Here is a 21471-nt window from a genome sequence, read left to right as displayed (position 1 = left end):
GAATCTTCCTGCTGTTGGGAGAAAAACTTGCGAGATTTTCGGAACCACATTTTCCCCCCTCCTTTGGCCTTGGGGTAAGGCCGAAAGGGAGTGGAATAACGGGCCCCTACGGCAGATAACGTTTTCCCTCTTGCTCACAGCGGTAAGGGTGTCTTTCACCTTGGGTCCAAACAATGAGGACCCATCAAAGGGAGCGTCGGAAGGAAGACTTGAAGGCCTCCGAACTGACACAAGCGGAGCCAGGCTTGTCTCACGTGAGCCACGCCTGTGCCTGCCGCTCTACCGCCCCTTCGGCCGCATAGGAAATGAGCCTCATGGACGAGTTAGAAATTGACGTAAGGATAGCCAACTGAGAGCTAACCGACTGGGCTAGCTGCTCAGGTAGGTTACCCGAGAGGGAATCTGACAACTCCTTGACCAGATCCCTCTGAAGCCTGGTAAAATGTGCCAAGTAATTCAGAGACCTTAAGGTAAAGGCCGCTGAAGTCAGGGTGTGCTTCCGCACGTATCCATACTCCTAGACTCCTTATTAGGAGGATGGATAGACGTTGAAGCCTCTGCCACGTCCTGTTGTGTAGCAGATGCCACCACCATGGCATCTACAGCCACGCCTTTAGTAAGGAACTCCTTCGGGGAGCAGATAAAAATTTATTTGGACGAGAAGGGACTGGTTCCACGGTATCTGGATGTTCCACGCCTTCGACAAACTAAATCCAGAAGCTCGTCAAGGGCGGAGACACCCAGGAGGCGGAGGGCTGAGCCCCAAAGGCCTTGAGGAGCACTGATTCGTCAGCAGAAGGGGTTTGGATATCCAGCCGCCTCGTTGTTTGAGGATCTCTAAGATGTCTGCAAATGAGACATCATCCGAGGACGACTTCGGGACCCCTCCGCATCATCCATATCAGTGTCCGATGTAATAGACTCGGGAGTCCACGTGCTTCCTCTTGCACGATCTCTTCCTTGGGGGTTCCTCTGAAGACAACTCCGAAGAACCCTCAGGAGGAGGGAACCCCACTGGGGTAACCTCAGGCCTCGGGGCTCCGCTGGCTACGGACAGGGAACTGCCAAAGACCCAGTCTCCACGCCCAGGGAAGGTGCTGGTAAAACCGGAGAGATGGCCGAAGAGGACTTGGCCAAGGCACTCCTCATGGCCCTGAAAGCCGGACCCCAGAATCCTGGGAGTGTCCGGACTCGAGCCGTGATAGCCGACGGAAGTCCCGCAGCGAAGCACCGAGGGGAGGCTCGGAACCAGCATAGGTCCCAAACATCACCCCGGGTCCAGCCGAAGAAGTCCGTACTAAACTCAGACCCGAAGGCCGGGTTGGAGTAAGGGTCGGAGCCGACCCTGAGATCTCCACCGGCTCCAACAGCACCTGCTCCGGAGCCGAAGCGGTCGGAGGAGGAATGGCAACGGGTGGGCCAAGGTCATCGGCTCAAACCAGCTGGGTCGGAACCGAAACAAATTTTTGGAAGACTGGGGACTGGAACAGTCTTTGGAGCACCCTGTCTATATCAGAATCCGACATCCTCGAAGACCGAGAGGAAACGGAACGGGTTCGAGAAGGCCTCTCCATCGGCCCCAAAGGGCTAGGGGACCGGCTCCGAGGCGACTCGATGAGTATCGGCGCCGAGGGAATACTCACAGCAGATTCCATCGGTGCCGAGGTAGACTTCGGCGCCGAGGAGGAAGTGTCTGAGCGGGCGACCCTTGTCGGCTCCGAGAGCAGTGGAGCCGACGAAGGTGACCCGCCTCTCGATGTCCCAGCCATCGGCTCCGAAGCCAGAGGAGTCGATACTGGTGGCATCGAGGCAGACCGTTCCAACCTCGGCTCCGAAGTCTTTGGAGCCGAAGGAGAGGCCTGCCTAAGTTTCTTGGCAGTCGGGTCCGACGGACTGGTCGGAACCGAAGCCCTTTTCTTTTTGGTTGGAGCAGGAGAGGATGCCAAGGCTTCTTCAAAGGAAGGTTTAACTAACCCCTTAAGAATCAATTTATTTTTCCTCTCCTGGAGGACCCTTGAGGAAAAAGCGTGACATACACTGCATGACTCCTGCAAGTGCTTTGCCCCGAGACAATATACACAGAGCGAATGATAGTCTGTGATAGACATTTTAAATCCACATTTCGAACATTTTTTAAAGCCCGAAGGCCTAGGGGTTTGAGACATGATGATACACAATCTAGTCACTCTGACAGGAAAGTACACTAAATTTTACTGCTGATAATCTAAGCTTACAGTAATAACTAATGCAAACACTTCCTGTAAAAAAGAACAGGTAACTCTAACCAATTATAATTACTAGAGACCCTGTAAAGTATTAAGGTTGACAGTCCGGGAAGGCCCTGGATGGAGGGGGGGCCGTAAACAAACTGAACCCAATCACACACAACAATTTAACAATCCAAATCGTACACAAAGTTAGCGATAGCCGTTAAAACAGCTTTTGTGAGCAAAAACAGCAAAAAACTGACAGAAAAGTTAGTTAATAAAACTACTCAGCCCAGCCAGCTCGAGACCACGTCTTAGGGAAGCGCAAAGCGAGATCTGGGGGACTGGTAGTGGTGCATCCTGGGATATAGTAAGCTCAGCCAATAAGAGACTTCGCTCTTTGGCATAAGCGTGCCGAGTCGGAGCCGAGGGATCGGCTCCGAACCCATCATTCAGAATGTAGGCGAGATAGGATCACATAACATCTATGCAATTAGCTAGCTAGTAGTGTATTTAACCCTAAACCATTCTAAGGGTGTATATTTTTTAAACTGTAATTTTTGGATTTTTAAATTAAAAATGAAATAAAGTAAACCTTATTCTCAGCAACCCATGCTTTGCTAGCCACTGGGTGCCAAGGCAACTTAGCACCAGCAGTAAAAAAGGATCAAACCAACATTAATACTCCTCCACCTAAAATAGCCAAGAAATATTAAACTAAAAAGTTTAATCCACAAGTAAAGTCACTTAACAGACCTATCAAGGTGAGCTTTGATTGTAGAGGCATACAACATCAAAAACATTAAATGCCATAAAATATAACTGCATACATTCCTCGGAGTACCATCTGTGCTAGTCACAGACCAACATTTTAGATGTGTTTTCAAATCAATCTTGGTATCAAAGCAAATTTCCCACTGAAAAGACAACCTTAGGTTTCGTCTTCTTTGATGCCCCCACAACTTTGTGCAACCTCTCTGCAGTGCTAATGCTGTTAACATTACCAGAAGCTAGCTTAATTTAATCAGATTTGCCCAGTTTCCTTTAAGTATCTTTTACATGTGCTCTCACCACCTTTTTATATAGTTACTTCATGAATGACTCCACACTAGTCATTTATTTCTAAATGACAAGTTAGAAACACGCCATCAGATTCTTCTGTCTTTTTATAAGTTTGCATTAAATCACTTGTTTACAAAGTTCAAATCAATTTTCTGACAGAATGCTATACCTCACTAAGCCTAGGAAACTTAACTCACTAAATCCCTTCCCCATACACTTCTTTGGCAGACTATTTTACCCAATTTCCATGCTGTGCCCCTTAACCTTCATCATACATTACATGCATATTCCAACTACTAAGTTACTTTTTTTTTTTAAGTTTTTTTTTTTTGTTTTGTTTTTTACACAACACAATCTTATAGCCTGTGTGTATAGACAATGCATTACTTCATTTAAATATCAAATCTTCAGTGTAGCTTCACTGTATGCATTATTACACATTTAGGTATTTCAACCTGCTAATTCTGGTGTTATGCAGTCCTCAGGATGTTCCAGGAGGACATACAAGCTCATACCTAGTATCAATACATCTGGTAAGCGACTTGAAACCCATTATAACACCCGTAACAACTGTAAGGTTCAAAACATTCAATCCATCCATGATCTGAACAAATGGTTCCATTACCTTATACCTTTCAGCAAACTTTATATGTTCTGAAGAAATTCCTTTAAATTCAACAATGTTTTGACCATTTTGCCCAAATATTTGATACAGTATTCTACTTCAAAAGAATTACAAAGCTATATGCACACAAAGAAAAGCACAGTTGTTCCTTTTCAACAAAAATTAGCATAACATCAAACTCTGCAAAAGTCACTTCCGTGAATAATTCTCTCAATGCATAACACATTGCTTTTTTTGTTTTAGCTTCATGATTGACCTCCCCAAAACATCCAACAAATGTCTTTTATTCAGGGTTTATACAGAGTTGTCCACAGATCTTCACTACTTCTCAACTGTAGGTCAGCTACCTTTGGAATTTTTCCTGCTCTTTCTTCAGCTCCAGAGCAGGGGTGTCCAACCTTTTGGCTTGCTGGGGCCGCATTGAGTGAACAGAAATCGTCTTGGGGCCGCATATAAAATATATCATATAGTTAACTCTTTCGCTGCCGTGGTAGACCAAAGTCAACCTCCTGGCTGTACTGTAGGTGCATTTGAACAATGAATAAGTGTAATAAATGCCTAATATTTGCCTTAAAATTCTAATTCTTGTTCTAATTCTCTGATCTAACAGTTAACTCTAACATCTTAGTTAGTATTTTTTTTTTTTTTTTAGAAATAAACATATACTCTCTACAGCACTAGTATGTCACTGGGAAAACCACTTCAGCAGTCCAATTACGTAAAATGTTTACATTAGCAGTCCTACAATACTATAATCCACAAAAATAAGCCAACAAATTTGTAATAAAGTAAAGAATTCACATTACTGACTTAATAAAACAATGCTGAATAAGCTACAAGAGGGTCTCACCCAAACAAATAACTGGTGTCAAAACATGGCCTCAAATCTAAATGCCCAAAAATATATCATCCCCTTTGAGGAGAGTGATGTCCCCACAAATTATCACATTAACAACAATGTTGTAAGCATGCAATCAGTCGTGAGGTGCTTGGGCACCCAGGTTGATAGAAACCTGACTTTTGACCATCACATTGTCTCCATTGTACAGAAAGCTTTTTACATGGCCCACTTCATTAGTAAGGGTTTCTCATCCAGTGACAAGGAGGTCATAACATCCCTGCATTCTTCCTTTACAAGAGCCATTGAGTGCAATGCCCCTTTTGGCATGTGCCTCAGCAAAACACCCGGTCAAAAGAAAGACTACAACCATTTCTGACAAAAAATGGTCAAAGGACCAAGTTTACTTAGTTATCCAAACAGACTAAAAAGCTTCTTGCTTTCCTCTGTCTCTCACTGGCCCCTATAAATTTAATCACTGGCTTGTTTTCCAGGCTAAGAAAGATCCTGCCTTAAGAAACTTCCTGTACCTCAGAAATACTGGTTATATTTAAAATGCTCACTACAAAAACACAGCCTTCACTGCAACATAAACAAGCCACTTTGTATGGACAGGTTCTTGACACAAAAACCTTCAACTTCTGTAAAAAGCTCCTCTCGTTATCAAACGATGTAGTTCAGCAACATGACAACTGGATGGATAGCCATAAATGTACTCCTTGAGTAAGTAGCATAGCCTTCAAACCGGATGGAAAATCCACATACTAACCTTTTCTAGCTGGATGGCGAAGATCTAATATTGGTTACTCAAGCCTACTTGCCCAAGAGGAGGTGCCTACTTAACTAAGAATTCCATTTGCAAAAATATATTCAGTATACATATTAAATCTCTTACACACACACACACACACACACACACACACACACACACACACACACACACACACACACACACACACACACACACCTTGTAAAATAGGCAACCTCAGTAATCACATGACACACACTCACGGAATTAAATGGTCTGGAACTCAAGATATCTGGAAAAAAATAATAATAGCGATGTATTCATCCATGCAATTTCCCACCACCAAAAGGACCATCAATAAATTAACAAACAACTGCGCAGCAAAAAGTAAATCAATAATAAATCCATAAACTCTCTAGATCATACTACATACTGGAGTAAACATATAAACTTCCCTCCAATCTAAAGCCATTTGACATTCAGACATTTTAATTTGTGCAGAAGTTATTTACAGACTGAGTTCACTGAGCTGTAATGCTGACCTTCGCTTTTGAAAAAAAAAACAAAATTCCCAGACTATCAATAGCTCAAAGTGAAGAGAGGATTTTTTTTTTATTATTTATGTATTTATTTATTTTTGGAAAACATCTTTAAAACTGTTAAACTGATTACACACCCAGAAACACAGAAAAAGTACTGTGATAAGTAAACTACAGACTGCTGCAAGAAATCAGTCACATTAGGACTCTGCTTACGTCTGAACCAATGAAGCATACCTGTCAATTCCGAAAGAATTAAAGTAGCTTAATAAGAAAGTTATTTGCAGGGTTACATGGCAGTTTATATTGGAAATAAGCAGACACATGGCAGTTTATATTGGAAATAAGCAGAGATATTAAAAAGGCTCCATTTCTCACAATTATGCTGTAAAGTCTTCCAAGGTAAATACAACCTTCTGATTTAGTATGGAACCATACCTCTCAACCTTAGAGCAAGAAATCTGAACAAAGCGAAAAATAAAAGTGGGACACAGACCCAAAAATAGTTATGCATCACAGACACCATTGAAACAACTGTAGCTGCATTATACATCACTTAGAATGTTTCTATTCCATCGTCGTCAGTCAACCATTATATGGCTCATTCAATCTTGCCTTCTTTTGCAACAAAAAAAAAAATGCTTTGAAATGACAAATGCATTAAAAATAATAAATAAAACACATTGCATACATATCCTGCAACTTCCTACCTGCAAACAACCACAGAGCTTTCACTGAAACTAGGGCTGTTTACTTCCCTAGAATGACAGCTCTCCCCAGGATCTGGACTACCTGAAATAAATTAAATTATGGCCTGTAAATTGCAAGTGCACTTTTAGTTAAACTATATTTCTAAGCCCACTTAGTGTATTTATTTTCAGTAACATCCCAATATTCATTTCCAGGTCACAAAACATTGGCAGTGGTAGACTTGGCATCCTACAGGACCACACTCATACTGCTAACATTGTCTATCCACTGCAAATGGCAAGAAGCTACGTCTTAAAACATCTACTTTTTGCATGCCTAGTACCCAAGTATCAGGTTCTGAAACAGAGAAACACAATCCGTTAGGTCCCTGTCTTTAATAATAATAATCTACTGTTGAAGCGCTCCCAACACATAAGCACAGACATACACACTAAAACCCCCAACATTTAAAAATGACATTCTGCCCACTTGATTTGCCAGTATTGATGATCCACCAAAGCTATGCTTACTGTTGTCCAATCTACCACTGCTTAGAGCCCACCAATGACATAACAGTACTGGGTGCTTTTTTGTCAGAAAAAAACAATACAACTTTATCTGCTGAAGTCCCACATAGTTAATCCACTACTGACTCATTAACCCTAGGCAGACGTCTCATTCTTACTCCCTGGAAAGTAAGAGTTGCGTACACTTACCATAAAATGTAGATGGTAGAGTGTATTCACTGTTGCAGTCATTACATTTGGGTAATCTGCTGGCAGGTTGCCCTCAGTCGGCCTGAATAACAAAGTCTTGGGTCCTGCGTCGGTTGACGTCTCCTCTACCATGACGTCAGGTTGTCAGGGGTATGAAACATGCAGCTGATGCCATTTTATTCAGTTTCTTGCCCCAGATGTCAGGTGCCCCCAAATGGGGAGCAAATTATATATATATATATATATATATATATATATATATATAAAAAACAAACAAACCGCAATATATGTAAATGCACTTTTAGCAACATAAGCTTTACCTTCATCTAAAAGCAAATACACCACAAAGGCTTTAGAATATAGTGAAGGAAAGAGAAGTTATAGAAAAGGGGGATGGCAGGTGGGTAACCCGGACTGCAAAAGTGAATACACTCGAACATCTACATTTACGGTACGTGTACACAACTGTACTATGTTCTTCGTGTTTCACTGCTGCAGTCACTACATTTGGGTAGAATCCCAAAGCTATGGATGGGAGGATGGAACTAAATAGCATTAGGAGTGGCTATAAGGCCCTGCAAAACTGCATTGGCAAAGCCTGCCCTGGATTTGGGGAAGAGAGGCAAATGATAATGCTTTGTGAAGGTATGAACAGAGCTCCAAGTAGCAGCTTCTAGAATGTCTTTGGATGGAACTCCTCTGAGAAAGGCTGATGAGGTAGAGGCAGCCATGGTGGAATGTGACCCGACTCCCTTGGGCACAGGTTTACCATGATGCAAGTAGCAGAAATGAAAGCAGTGGCTTATCCACTTAGAAAAAGTCTGCTTTGATATAGCCTTCCCCTCTGATCCTGAACCAAATGCCACCAGTAGTTGCTCAGACTTTCTTAGAGATTTGGTCCCAAGTAAAATCTTAGTTGTCTGTACGTCCAGTGAATGCAGAATCTGCTCCCCCTTGTTCTGCAGATTTGGGTAAAATGTTGGCAAGTTTGGTTAAGAGCCACACTGGATACCACCTTAGGCATAAAGGAAGAATTGGTCCTGAGGGACACCCTGTCCGGGTAAAATGTAATAAAAGGTTCCACAGCCATGAGAGCCTGTAGTTCTGAAACCCTTCTTGCTGAAGTGATCGCCAAAAGGAAAGCGGTTTTCCAAGATAAAAATTTTATATCCGCAGTAGCTGCTGGTTCAAAAGGAGGCAGGTTTTGAGTTTTTCCAGCACAAAATTGAGGTCCCATGCAGGAGTTGGTGATCTTCTGAGAGGCCTTAAAGTTTTGGCCCCTCTAAGATACTGTTTTAGCAGAGGATGAGAAAAGATGGGAGGCTCCGTGTTGTAATGAGCCGAGATGGCAGAGGCATGGATTTTTATTGAAGAAAAAGATAGGCCCTTGTCAAGCATCTCAGTCAAGTACTGTAAAATCTGAGGGATATTTGGTTTTGCTGTGTCCACTCCTTATGCTTGGTTCCAAGCACAGAATCTCTTCCATTTATCAGCATAAGATTTTCTAGTACTAGGCATTCTGGCTTCCAAAATTACATCCATCACAGATTTACTGAGAGGTGTTGTTTGAATAATTACATGATCAGCCATGCTGCAAGGTTCAGAGTTTGGAGCAGAGTGTGCAGAATTTGATTGTTCTGCTGAGACAGTAGATTAGGTATTTGAGCCAAGTACCATGGAGGGAGTGGAGACATTCCTTAGAATTGGGTACCAGTACTGGCGAGGCCAGTCCAGACCAATTAGGATCATTTTTGGTTTTTCCTGTTTGACCTTTACTAAGACCTTGGAGAGAGGAGGCAGAGGGGGAAAGGCATAGACTGATGGGTTTTCCCAACTGAAGGATAGAGCATCCACTTTCCATGCTCGTCTGTGATAAGCCCTTGTGCAGAATTTGTCCAGTTGATAAATTTTGGTGAGAGGCAAATAGATCCATGTCTGGGCTCCCCCATTTCTGCATTACCATGCTGAAGATTTGTGGATCCAGTTTCCACTCGTGCGAGTCTATAAGATTTCTGCTTAGGTCGTCTGCCAGAGTATTTTGTTTTCCTGGCAGGAATTGAGCTTGAAGATGTACTTGGTAAGTCAAGGCCGTGTTCCACAATGCCATGGCTAGTCTGCAAAGGGGGTAGGAATGCGTACCCCCCTACTTGTTTATGTACCATATAACCGTGGTGTTGTCCGTCTTTAGCAATAGTTGTCCCGGATGAAGTAAGTCCTTGAAGGCTGTCAGAGCATTCTGAACAGCTAGCATCTTTCTGATTGATATGCAGATGCATTTGTTTTGGACCCCATATGCCCTGAATGCATCTCCCCGCCAGGTGGGCCCTCCGAGCATAGTCTGATGTGTCTGTAGTTAGGGTTTGGGTGGCAGGGGGTAGAGTGAATGACAGTCCCTTGTTTTTGTGACATGTCACTGCCCACCAAAGAAACTCCTGTTGTAGGCAGGGAATGAGAAGAATCATTGTTTCCAGAATGTGACAATGTTGACTCCATAAACTTTTTAGGTACCATTGAAGTTTCCTCATATGCAGTCTTGCATATGGAATTAGTAGAATGCAGGATGCCATGAACCCCAAAGCCTGCAGAATTTGTCTTGCAGATAACTGGGTTTTTGTTGCCATTTGTTTGAAGTATGTTGTCAGTTGCCTTTGTCTGGCGTAAGGTAAGACATCTGGGCAGTTGTATTCAAGCTTGCACCCAGGAATGTCATTTTCTGAGAGGGTACCAGTTGTGGCTTCTTTTCGTTTATTGTGTACCTTAGGCATGCTAGAAGCCTTTTTTACAAATGCCAGATGTTGAAGAAGAATGGCCTTGTTCTCTGCTTGAATGAGACAGTCGTCCAGGTAAGGATAAATTTGTATGCTTCTTTGTCTGCAAAATGCAATTACTGGTGCCAGCCACTTTATAAAGACCCTGGGCGCAGTAGATAAGCCAAAGGGCAGTGCAGAGAATTGGTAATGCATAAAACCTGCCTTGAAGTGGAGGTATCTTCTGCACGATTCCCTTATTGGGATATGCAGGTATGTCTCAAGTCTAGAGTCACTAACCAAGCGTTCCTGCCCAGCATAGGCAATAACTGTTGTAAAGTCAGCATTTTGAATTTTGGAATGTCCAGGAACGTGTTCAAAATCGATAAGTCCAGTACTGGATGCCAGGCATTGCCTTTCCTGGGTACCAGGAACAGTCTTGAATAAAAACCTTGTCCTTTTTCCTGTTCTGGTACTGGTTGAATAGCCCCCATATCCATGAGGGACGTAACTTGTTTCTGAGCCTCTGACCATTGATTTTGTGGCAGATCTGGCCAACCGTTTGGAAGTGGCAAAGTATGGAAATGGAATCTGTACCCGTGGGATACTATGTTTAATACCCACTTGTCCTGGGTAATTAACTGCCAATTTTGAGCATGAAGTGCTAATCCCCCCCCCCCCCCCCAAAGGGGGATGCCAAAAGATAAGTGCTTGGTGATGGTAGAGGGAAGTCATTGAGACTTTTTACTGTAGGGTTGTGCTTTGTTTCCTCCAGATTTGGAAGTGGAGGCACACCATTGCTTTGACCTGTAAGAACCCTGTGATTGGTATCTAGAGCCTTTTGTGCACCTGGATTTGTCTTGAGAGGCTCTGTTGGACACAGGAAAGGACAAGTTTTTAGTAGGCCAATGCCTACTGAATCTGGGTGGCTGAACTTGTAAGAAACCTTTTACAGTTTGCATAGATTTAGCTTCCATTTTCTTTAAAAGCTCTTCTGCCTTATTACCAAACAGAGTATCATGCTGTAAAGGGGAATCAACAATTTAGCTTTAACACGATCAGGCAGATTTTGCTCCTTGAGCCAGGCATGCCTTCTAAATCACAGATCCAGTAACTGCAGCCCTGCAAGAGGCCTCCAAGGAATCAAAACCACATTGCAAGGTATGCTTTCCAACCTGTTCTGCTGCATGCAATAATTCCTGCAATTCTTTAATTTTCCACACAATCAGAAATCAACGTCATTTTCTGTTTCAATAAGCCCATAAGATGCGGTTGATATTTAAGCATATGAAACGGGCAGTTTAAGGCCCTAATTGCCAAGGTTGCAGACGTATAAGCCTTCTTTCCTCATCTATCCAGTGCCCTGGAATCTCTATCAGAGGCAGTAGGATTTTTGGCTGTAGAGGCCTTTACACCTTTGGGACCCTGTGATCAGTAGCAGGATTTTTGAATAGAAATTTGTGGGAGTCAGGAACCCTGTAATATCTGTCTGGCTTACTAGAAGCCGGAGGTAGGGAATCAGGAGCCATGCTGGATTCCGAAAACACATCAACAATGTCTACTACAGGAGAGATAGCCAAAGGCCTATGCTGAGGAAGAAGGAAATCCACAAGCCTCTTTTTTGATTCAGAGAAATCCTGACTCTCCCAATGAAAATGTTCTCTGAAAGTATGCAAGGTTTCTCCAAAAGAATAATCCTCAGGAGGAGATGCAGATGGGATGGATTCTTCTGCATCTGAATCCTCATAGGGTGGTATAGAAAATTCCCGATCAGAAGAAGAATCAGAAGAAATGGAAACCTGATCTGAAGATTCATAATCAGTGTCTTGCCTAGGCCTCTTAGCAAGGGGGGGGGGGGGTTGGGAACCCCTGATCAAGGTAATTAAGTCCTCAGCCATTTTGATAATCTGTTTTTTAGACATAGGGGCCTGAGCACGTGGCTTATGCTTCGGTTTTTAAACTTGGAAGATGATTTTGATCTTGTTTTTTGAAGCTGGCGTCGGTTTTATATAAAAATGTTGAGGCCTGAAAACACCCTCAGAAGCCGGTGCCTGCTCAGCGGTTCCGGACCCAGACCCATCGAAGGGAGAGACATCCGCAGGTTCAATACTTTGAGAATCTCGCGGCATACCGGACTCCGCATGGGTCTCGGTAGAAGCCTGTGAATCAAAAGTAGCGGGTATCAGTGGCTGCGAAAGCACCCGAGTACCGGCAAACCAGCGACTGGCTTAGGAGAAGCTTTGTCGGTTTTGGACCTCGACGGTCTGTCTCTTTCTTTGCGTTTTTTGTGAACTCTGGTAGTTGGATTGTTAACAGACGACATTTCAGGGTAATTAAATCTGGATCCAAAATATTTTGAAGCAAAAATATACCGACACTTAATAGTGAGTTGGTTAAATCTGGCACAAAACTGACAGCAAGGCACATTATGATCTGGGCCTAGGCAAGGCATATAGTACAAATGAAAATCCTTAGGAAGTATTTGCTTCCCACAAGTAATGCAATTATTAACTTTTACTGACATCGGTAAGGAGCAAGAAAAAGTTTCCCCAACAGGGTACTTAGCTTTAGTTGAAGACTTCGGTTCTGAAACTCGAATGCGAAAATTTCAGGAGTCGGCCAACCGGCACTTACGAACTGCTTCTGCTTGGGGCACCGTGCGGCAAGAAAGACTGAATAAAATGACGTCAGCTGCATGTTTTCTACCCCTGACGTCATGGAAGGAGACAGCAACTGACGCATGACCCAAGACTTTATTATTCAGGCCGACTGTGGGCAACCTGCCAGCAGATTACCCAAATGTAATAACTGCAACAGTGAAACACGAAAAACATCTGCATTACCTAGAATGACTAATTTTTATTTCTTAAGCAAAAGACACAAATTGGAAGATGAGGCAAAAATCCAGATATTCTTTGAAAATCCATACAGATGAGAGGTATAACTTCATATTCAATACAACACTCGCCCTGTCAGGAAAGCCGCAATTTAATGAAAGTGTACTTTTAATGTACAATATATTTGTGAGCTAACTTGTTTGTGTTCAGTAGGTAGACTGACAGTAGTCAGCTTCTTTGTGCATGTGTCTCTCTCGGTCACACACACACACACAAACATTCTGCTTTCATGCATGCATTCACGCCATACTTGGCTATTAACATCCATACAGAGTCCCTCTTCATCAAGAGCGCACACACACACACACACACACACACACACACACACACACACACACACACACACACACATATTCTTCGGCGCAAAATAATGGCGTAAACACACTGACCCTTCTTTGGTGCAAAAAAATCAAAACTAGAAGGGTGCTTTGGCACATGCGCACACCAATGTTAGAGTTACAGGTCACGGAAGCGAAAAAACACAAAAACAAAAAGTGTTTTGGGGCATGCATACATCGATGTTGCAGTTGGAGGTTGAGTGTCGCATGGAAGAGCTCTGAGGGCCGCATGCGGGCTGCAGGCTGGACATGTCTGCTCCAGAGAAAGCCCCTTTCAAATCAGACACGATTAACAGCAAAATGTTCATGCATCTTCCATTAAACCACAATTTTGTTTATACAAACATCTACTACATTCTTTAATGCTTCCTGAAGCCTCTTGAATATTCAATGAAATGCACTAATTTTCTCAGTAATACAATTTTGATTCAGAAGCATACCAACGATTTATTAGAATATGCATGATCAGTCAAAGAGAAAATACTCTAAACATAAAAAGCCAAGTACTATGTTGCAATACCAAACTTTTCTGCAAAGGGTACCAACAAAATCCTGTAACAATCTGTAGATTAAAATATGTATCAAGAAATAAATCTGGTTATTTAATTAACTTTAGACATCATATAGTAAGCAGATCACAAATTGTTAAGCGGTCTTAAATGATACAGCAGGCAAATCACCTTCTTGCATATTACGAACTGCACAAGTCAATGGCTAGTAAAGGCTAGCAAATACACAGACAGAAGCACTAGTCTGGGACTGCAAAAGCAAATATGCCCATCTTCAAATAATCACATGAGCATTTTTTTTAACTGGCATCCACTAAAGGATTTTGGACACTTTTTGGTCTAAGCTGGGAAAAAAAATTTAATTAAACAAGCTGACTTCTGGTACAAGGTAATTAAGTGCTTTGACCCTCATGACGGAAAAATCAGTTTGCAACAGAGGTAATAAAGTAACTAGAGAGGGAAGGTACGAATGAAAGGCCAACGTAGCTCATCCATTCTGAGGAGGTGGCAGGTGGTCCGACAGAGAAACATCTGTTTCACGGAATAACTTTGGTTCAATTAAAAATCCAACAGATTTAAATAAAACTTGGTTATGTCAAAATCAATCATTTTATTAGCAAGATTATAGAATTGTGCAAGAAAATAGTCTAGATACACAATCTCAAGAGTCAATATAATTTAGAGAAGCAGGAAGGTTAACCTGTGCATATACACTTTTTTTGGCCCAGAAGACTATGTTATTGATGTATTTCCTTCATGTAATTACAATTAAAGCCTTGACACGGATGTTTTACTAGAAATTTTGTTGGATTCACTGCCAGAGAGCGTGAGGCTAGGCATGCCCACCCTTGTACAGGGAGACTACACGCACTTTGACACATCTCACTGTTGATCTTAGTAGGAAACCAAGGATGTGGCTGGGTGGTGCTGTCCTAAAGAGGACAAGGATGTGGCAGAGTTGCTGTAGGAGGTGGGATAACACACCAGCAAAACCCACTGCATCTCCTTCCGAGTCAGAAGTGCTGAAAGTCTCCTCAATGACCCCACACAAGGGGTGGGGGAAGAGACAGACACACTGTCAATCTAGGGGGAGGCTAGTCAGGTTCCGGAGACTCTGTGGACAAGTAGAAACTCCTGGTAACAATTGATGGTTAAGTTACTCAGCTGTGGAGAGAAAAAATAAATAAATCCAGTATGACCCGATGTCCCAACACCTACTACAGAAAGTGGAATACTGTATAAGCAGCATACCAGCCAGGAACGTGAGCTTTATGTGCCAAGCTATTGTAGCATTTGTTGGGCAGCACAGAGAGGAAGATATAGCAGGCACTCGCATCTGTAAGCTCAGACAGCTATTGAGGAAGGGTTAGAAGCCACTCAAAGAAAATACTCAAATGGCAACTTGGACGACAGCCTCTTCCTCAATTCAAATCTCACCATGGTAAGCACGGTAGTAAAAGGATGCACTCAGAGAAGGGAGGGCTTGATAAGCAGGCACAGAGTTTAAAGAAGTGAAGGTTTCCCAAACAGGGCCAGTTTAGCAACTTGATTATTTCTGTGCATGTACACTTTCTGTAGAGAAAGGAAACACAGAATAGTCAAATGTTATCTACTTTGCTACATGTGTACAATTACCCAAAAGGAACAGTCAAATTCTCATTTATTACCTCATATTTGACCTTCTCTCCAGCCTTGACCTTCTTCAAACACTCTAGAGCTGCCACACGTCCAGCTTTTCGTTTCTTCTCTCGACGTGAGCGTGATGCAGCAAAGCTTTCAGAGTTATCTGCTACTGCAGAAAGAAAAGTACATTATTAAAAACAAGGGTATGACCCCTCTAGGAAACTGGAAGGAGAAAAAAAAAAAGTTATACATATATTACACACACTATATTATATATATCACACACACAGCACCCGACCCCCCCCCACACACACACACACACACACACACACACACACACACACACACACACACACAGCACCCGACCCCCACACACACACACACACACACACACACACACACACACACACACACACACACACACACACACACACACACACACACACACACACACACACACACACACACACACACACACACACACACACACACACACACACACACACACACACACACACACACACACACACACACACACACACACACACACAGCACCGACACACACACACACACACACACACACACACACACACACACACACACACACACACACACACACACACACACACACACACACACACACACAGCACCGGACACACGCACAGCAATGGACACACACAAACACAGCAACGGGCACACACACACACACACACACACACACACACACACAGCACCGACCCCCACACACACACACACACACACACACACACACACACACACACACACACACAGCACCCGACACACACACACACACACACACACACACACAGCACCCGACACACACACACACACACACACACACACAGCACCCGACACACACACACACAGCACCCGACACACACACACACACACACACACACACACACACACACACACACACAGCAACCACACACACACACACACACACACACACACACACACACACACACACAGCAACCACACACACACACACACACAGCACCCGACACACACACACACACACACACACAGCACCCGACACACACACACACACACACACACACACACACACACACACACACACACACACACACACACACACACACACACACACAGCACCCGACACACACACACACACACACACACACACACACACACACACACACACACACACACACAGCACCGACACACACACACACACACACACACACACACACACACACACACACACACACACACACACACACACACACACACACACACACACACACACACACACACACACACACACACACACACACACACACACACACACACACACACACACACACACACACACACACACACACACACACACACACACACACACACACACACACACACACACACACACACACACACACACACACACACACACACACACACACACACACACACACACACACACACACACACACACACACACACACACACACACACACACACACACACACACACACACACACACACAGCACCCGACACACACACACACACACACACAGCACCCGACACACACACACACACACACACAGCACCCGACACACACACACACACACAGCACCCGACACACACACACACACACACACACACACACACACACACACACACACACAGCCCCGACACACACATACACACACACAGCCCCGACACACACATACACACACACAGCCCCGACACACACATACACAGCCTGGCACACACACACACACAGCCCGACACACACACACACACACACACACACACACACACACACACACACACAGCACCCGACACACACACACACAGCACCCGACACACACACACACACACAGCACACACACACACACACACACAGCACCCGACACACACACACACACACAGCACCCGACACACACACACACACACACACACACACACAGCACCCGACACACACACACACACAGCACCCGACACACACACACACACAGCACCCGACACACACACACACACAGTTAAGGAAGTTTCCTTTCCCTGCTCCTGTACAATCATAGGTGTATGTGTATATATAATATGGGACAGCCAAAGCTGGTCAATTGATGGTTCAGCTGACAGTTTTCCTAATACTTCATTACCCCACCTAAAAATACTAATGACCCCTGTGTTTATTGTACAGAGGCTGCTCTCTTGTATTCAGACTGCCAGACCTGCGCTTCATTTGGTTCCAGTTTCTACTGGAGTAAAGGTGCAAGGCCTATGGAAATCCTCAGACAGACCAAAGCACATTAATGTCAGAGCTGCTGGCTGTGATCCAGGTCTTAAAAATCTCTTCATCATTTCTGGCCCCAGGACCTCTTAAGGAGATTACCACAAAAACACCTGAGCAATAAATGAACAGGTATAAGCAAAATACAAACAAAAAGCACAACAGAGTTAGATGAGCATTATCAGCAAAATCTATCTACCCCATGTCATGATATGCCATGGCCATCAGGTATCATTCTGAAGTACCCTCTGGAAGACCACTAGTGTTGTGGAATTTGCTACCTTGGTGATTGAGATTGCCCAAGTGAGAAGCTGGATAGGGAAAGGAGCAAGATTCACCAGTGGAATTGCCAACAGCCCCTCAGAGGCTGATGGCAACATTCAAGTAGGGCAGTAGTATTTGAGAACATCCATCAGGTAGGAAGGACCCAGGTCATGAACAGACAAATACACCAAGACTTGTAAAGGATCTGATAATGCACAGGAAGCCAGTGTAGGCTGGGCATTATAGGAAATATGTTGGTAATGAAATGCAACAGTGTGAAGCCAAACACTAGAGTTCTGTACCATGTATAGTTAATCCAGTTCGGTTTTAGGAAGTCCCGGGTAAAGGGCACTACAGTAACCCAACCTCATGGAGACCAGTTTATAAACGATAACCTGGACATCAGCATGAGATATGTGCTAAATCCTTTAGGTGCCGTGAAAATCAAAGGACTTCGCAACAGACAAATAAATTCAAGCCTATTGTCAAAGTATATAAAAATTGGGCAAGAATGAGGCAGAATAGTTTCTCAAACATGCAATAGCTGTCTGTGCCTTGGTTTTTGAGATTGAGTTTCAAAAAAGATTTGAAATTAGAGCGCATGGCTTCCAAATCTTCAGCAGATGTAAACAAACCTGGCATATTATCTTGGGTAAAAGTAATAGACTTGACTCTCCTCGGCATAACTCTAGTATGCCAGGCCAGGCCCTTCTACCTTGGCAAGTCTCAAAGTAAAAGCATAGATACCTTAAACAGAGGGCCCAAGATTGAAGCCTGTAGAACTTTACAATCCAGAGAGAAAGAATATGAACAGATACCACAGCAAATACTATGTACAGCCAGAGAGGTGCAAGAGTAACCACTTTAGTACCGTAAAGAAGATACCAAAATAAATTGCAAATGTTCTATCAGGATGCCATGGTTCATGGTATCAAATGCTGCAGGGAGATCAAGGAGAATCACCAAATAGTGCTACTAGTCTCTAGCCAAAAGATGATAATTCATGATGAATAGGCATTTCAATACTATGGAGAATCCAAAAAACTTCCTGAAAAAGATCCACAAATCCATTACAGGCTAGGATCTAAAGAAGTTTTGAGTATGTGAGTGATAAAGGCTTCCTTCACAAGCTGATGTTAGCTCCATCACTTGAAGAAACTAGGATATGAAAAATTATTGTTCTCAACACATCTACACTAACCGAGAAGGGGAAGGATTCAACTCATTGAGGTGTAGCTATTTTGCACCTGCTGCTTCCTTCAAATTAAAAATGGCACTGATTAGAGTAAAATACCCACGTAACAAGTAAGGCACAATGTGAGAGAGCTTGTGTTAGAAAAATGTGTAATATGTATGCTTAGTGCATTTCAGGTTTAAAAGGGTTAATACATTTATTCTGTTCACACTGCATGAATCTGCACGGCTATTAGAAACTTAACAAGAAGCATTTCATTTCTGCTAATGTCATGAAACTTAGAGAGATATTCATTTCTGCTTATGCTTTGAGAAAGTATGCAGCTGCTAGAAGCATTGATAAAGAAAACAAGACACGCTTGAAAGTATAAACCATAGTCAGCATTACTTGTAATAAAGCTAGAAATGTACCTTGAATCTAGACAAAATGTAACACATGTATTAGAACAGTACAATTGAAGAATTGAAAAGTTAAAATGGGCTAAAATAAGCCCAAGGCCAGGTTGTTTTTTCTCAAAATGTTTTGCAAGCTAGCAAATAATCTAACCTAGTCAGCAATAAGTCTAGCAACATTTTCTGTAGAACATACAGAAAGCTGTGTCTAACTACGTCAGCAATAGAATAGTAACATTTTATGTGCGACAGGAAGAGAACTGTATAAGAATAACATACTAATCACCAATAATTCAGACAAACCTTGTGCCTACATGCTTTGTCTCCTTGCTGCAAGTAATAAAGGGTGCCTTGCTTGAACTTAACGTGTATTGTTCTTTGAAGTTTTTTCCTTTGACAGATGGTTCCTTCAGACCGGAACCCTCTCTTCACTTCGGATCAGACGGCCAGGTGGTTGAAACCGTAAGGGGAAGAAACCAAATCGGTTCTTCTTATATGGAAAGTCCTCCGACTGAATTGTCATTCAAAAGAGGCCAGCCACTTTCTGATCTGCGACTGAAGGACAGGTCTCCATGAATCGGTGATCAATCATGTAGGCTCAGGTAAGGCAAATCTACTTTTTCTGTTTTAGATCAGGGACTGGATGTGTATCGTTTTTGTCAGACTGTATTTTTCTTACAAGTCAGGGACAAAAAAGATTACTGTCTTGTCATAGATCAGGAGAAACAGAATAAGTAGGCAGTCATTCTGAGGAGACTAACAAAATCCGTGGTACCACATTAAAAAACGGAGAAAAGTTACGTAACGATTACTGGCGTAGTCTCCAGTTCAGCCAGTCAATCTGGGTATCTTGAGACAATGCTACAATTGTCATGTACACAGACAACCCTCTCCTCCTCCCAACAAACACAAATACATGTGAGAGATGCAACTATATAGCCAAACTGGAGGCTGAACTCTCTCAACTCAGGGCTGGCATGACCAGACAGGAGGAGATGGCAACCACACACACACACAACAATCCCAGTCCCACATAGACCTACCACAACTGCAAACCAAACATATAAAACACAAAGACATACTCGGAGGCTCTAATAAAACACTTAACAAAACAACAGAGGCTCCCAAAGCAGACATCCAAAAATCCACCACCTCAAAACAAAACACATGCAACACATACTTCAATAAATCAGTGTGTCGACCAATCGCAGCCCTTAAGGCCAAACACCTTGCCTGATACACTAGTACTAGGTGACTCCATAGTCAGACACACTGATGTCCCACTGACCAGGCTGAACAAGGAGAAGGTGACTGTGAGCTGTCTGTCGGGAGCTAGGATCCGCCACATAACACGCACTCAGGTCACTCCAAAGCAAGTACAAATATGACTCAGTCATTGTCCATGCTGGCGTGAATAACCTGAGACGCACCTCCCTGGACTACATGAAAAGAGACATAGAGGAGCTCTCTGATTATGTAGCCCAGGCTGGTATGACCCTGACCCGGAGCAGCATCTTGCCCTCACCAAGAATGATACCACAATACAAAGACAAGATGATCAGCTTTAACAATTGGCTCAAGTACTGGTGTCATTCTAAGGGGATCCAATGTCTGTCTGCCTGGGATGATATGTTGGACAAGCCACGCTGCTTCGCAAGGGATGGCTTACACCTGTCACCACTGGGCTTCCGGATATTGGCTAAGGCACCTGCCACCCCCATAGTGCCTTTTTTAGGCAAGGCTCAAAAGACAAACCCACCTCCTTAGAAAACAAAAATGGAACAAAACTAAGGGTAATGCTGC

General features: G+C 43.3%; 1 protein-coding gene across 1 annotated transcript in view; it reads right to left on the bottom strand.

The window, feature by feature from the left end:
• Positions 1-21471, bottom strand: part of POLA1 (DNA polymerase alpha 1, catalytic subunit) — a 3104727-nt gene that overhangs the window by 3043009 nt on the left and 40247 nt on the right. The window contains exon 2 of the mRNA XM_044072304.1: positions 15584-15708. Coding sequence (XP_043928239.1) covers positions 15584-15708 — 125 coding nt within the window. The remainder of the gene's footprint in view (positions 1-15583; positions 15709-21471) is intronic.

Source organism: Protopterus annectens, chromosome 5.part0, assembly GCF_019279795.1.
Source record: "Protopterus annectens isolate FY-2018-M chromosome 5.part0, PAN1.0, whole genome shotgun sequence".
Lineage (NCBI taxonomy): Eukaryota > Metazoa > Chordata > Ceratodontiformes > Protopteridae > Protopterus > Protopterus annectens.
This window is presented reverse-complemented; position numbering and strand designations above follow the sequence as displayed.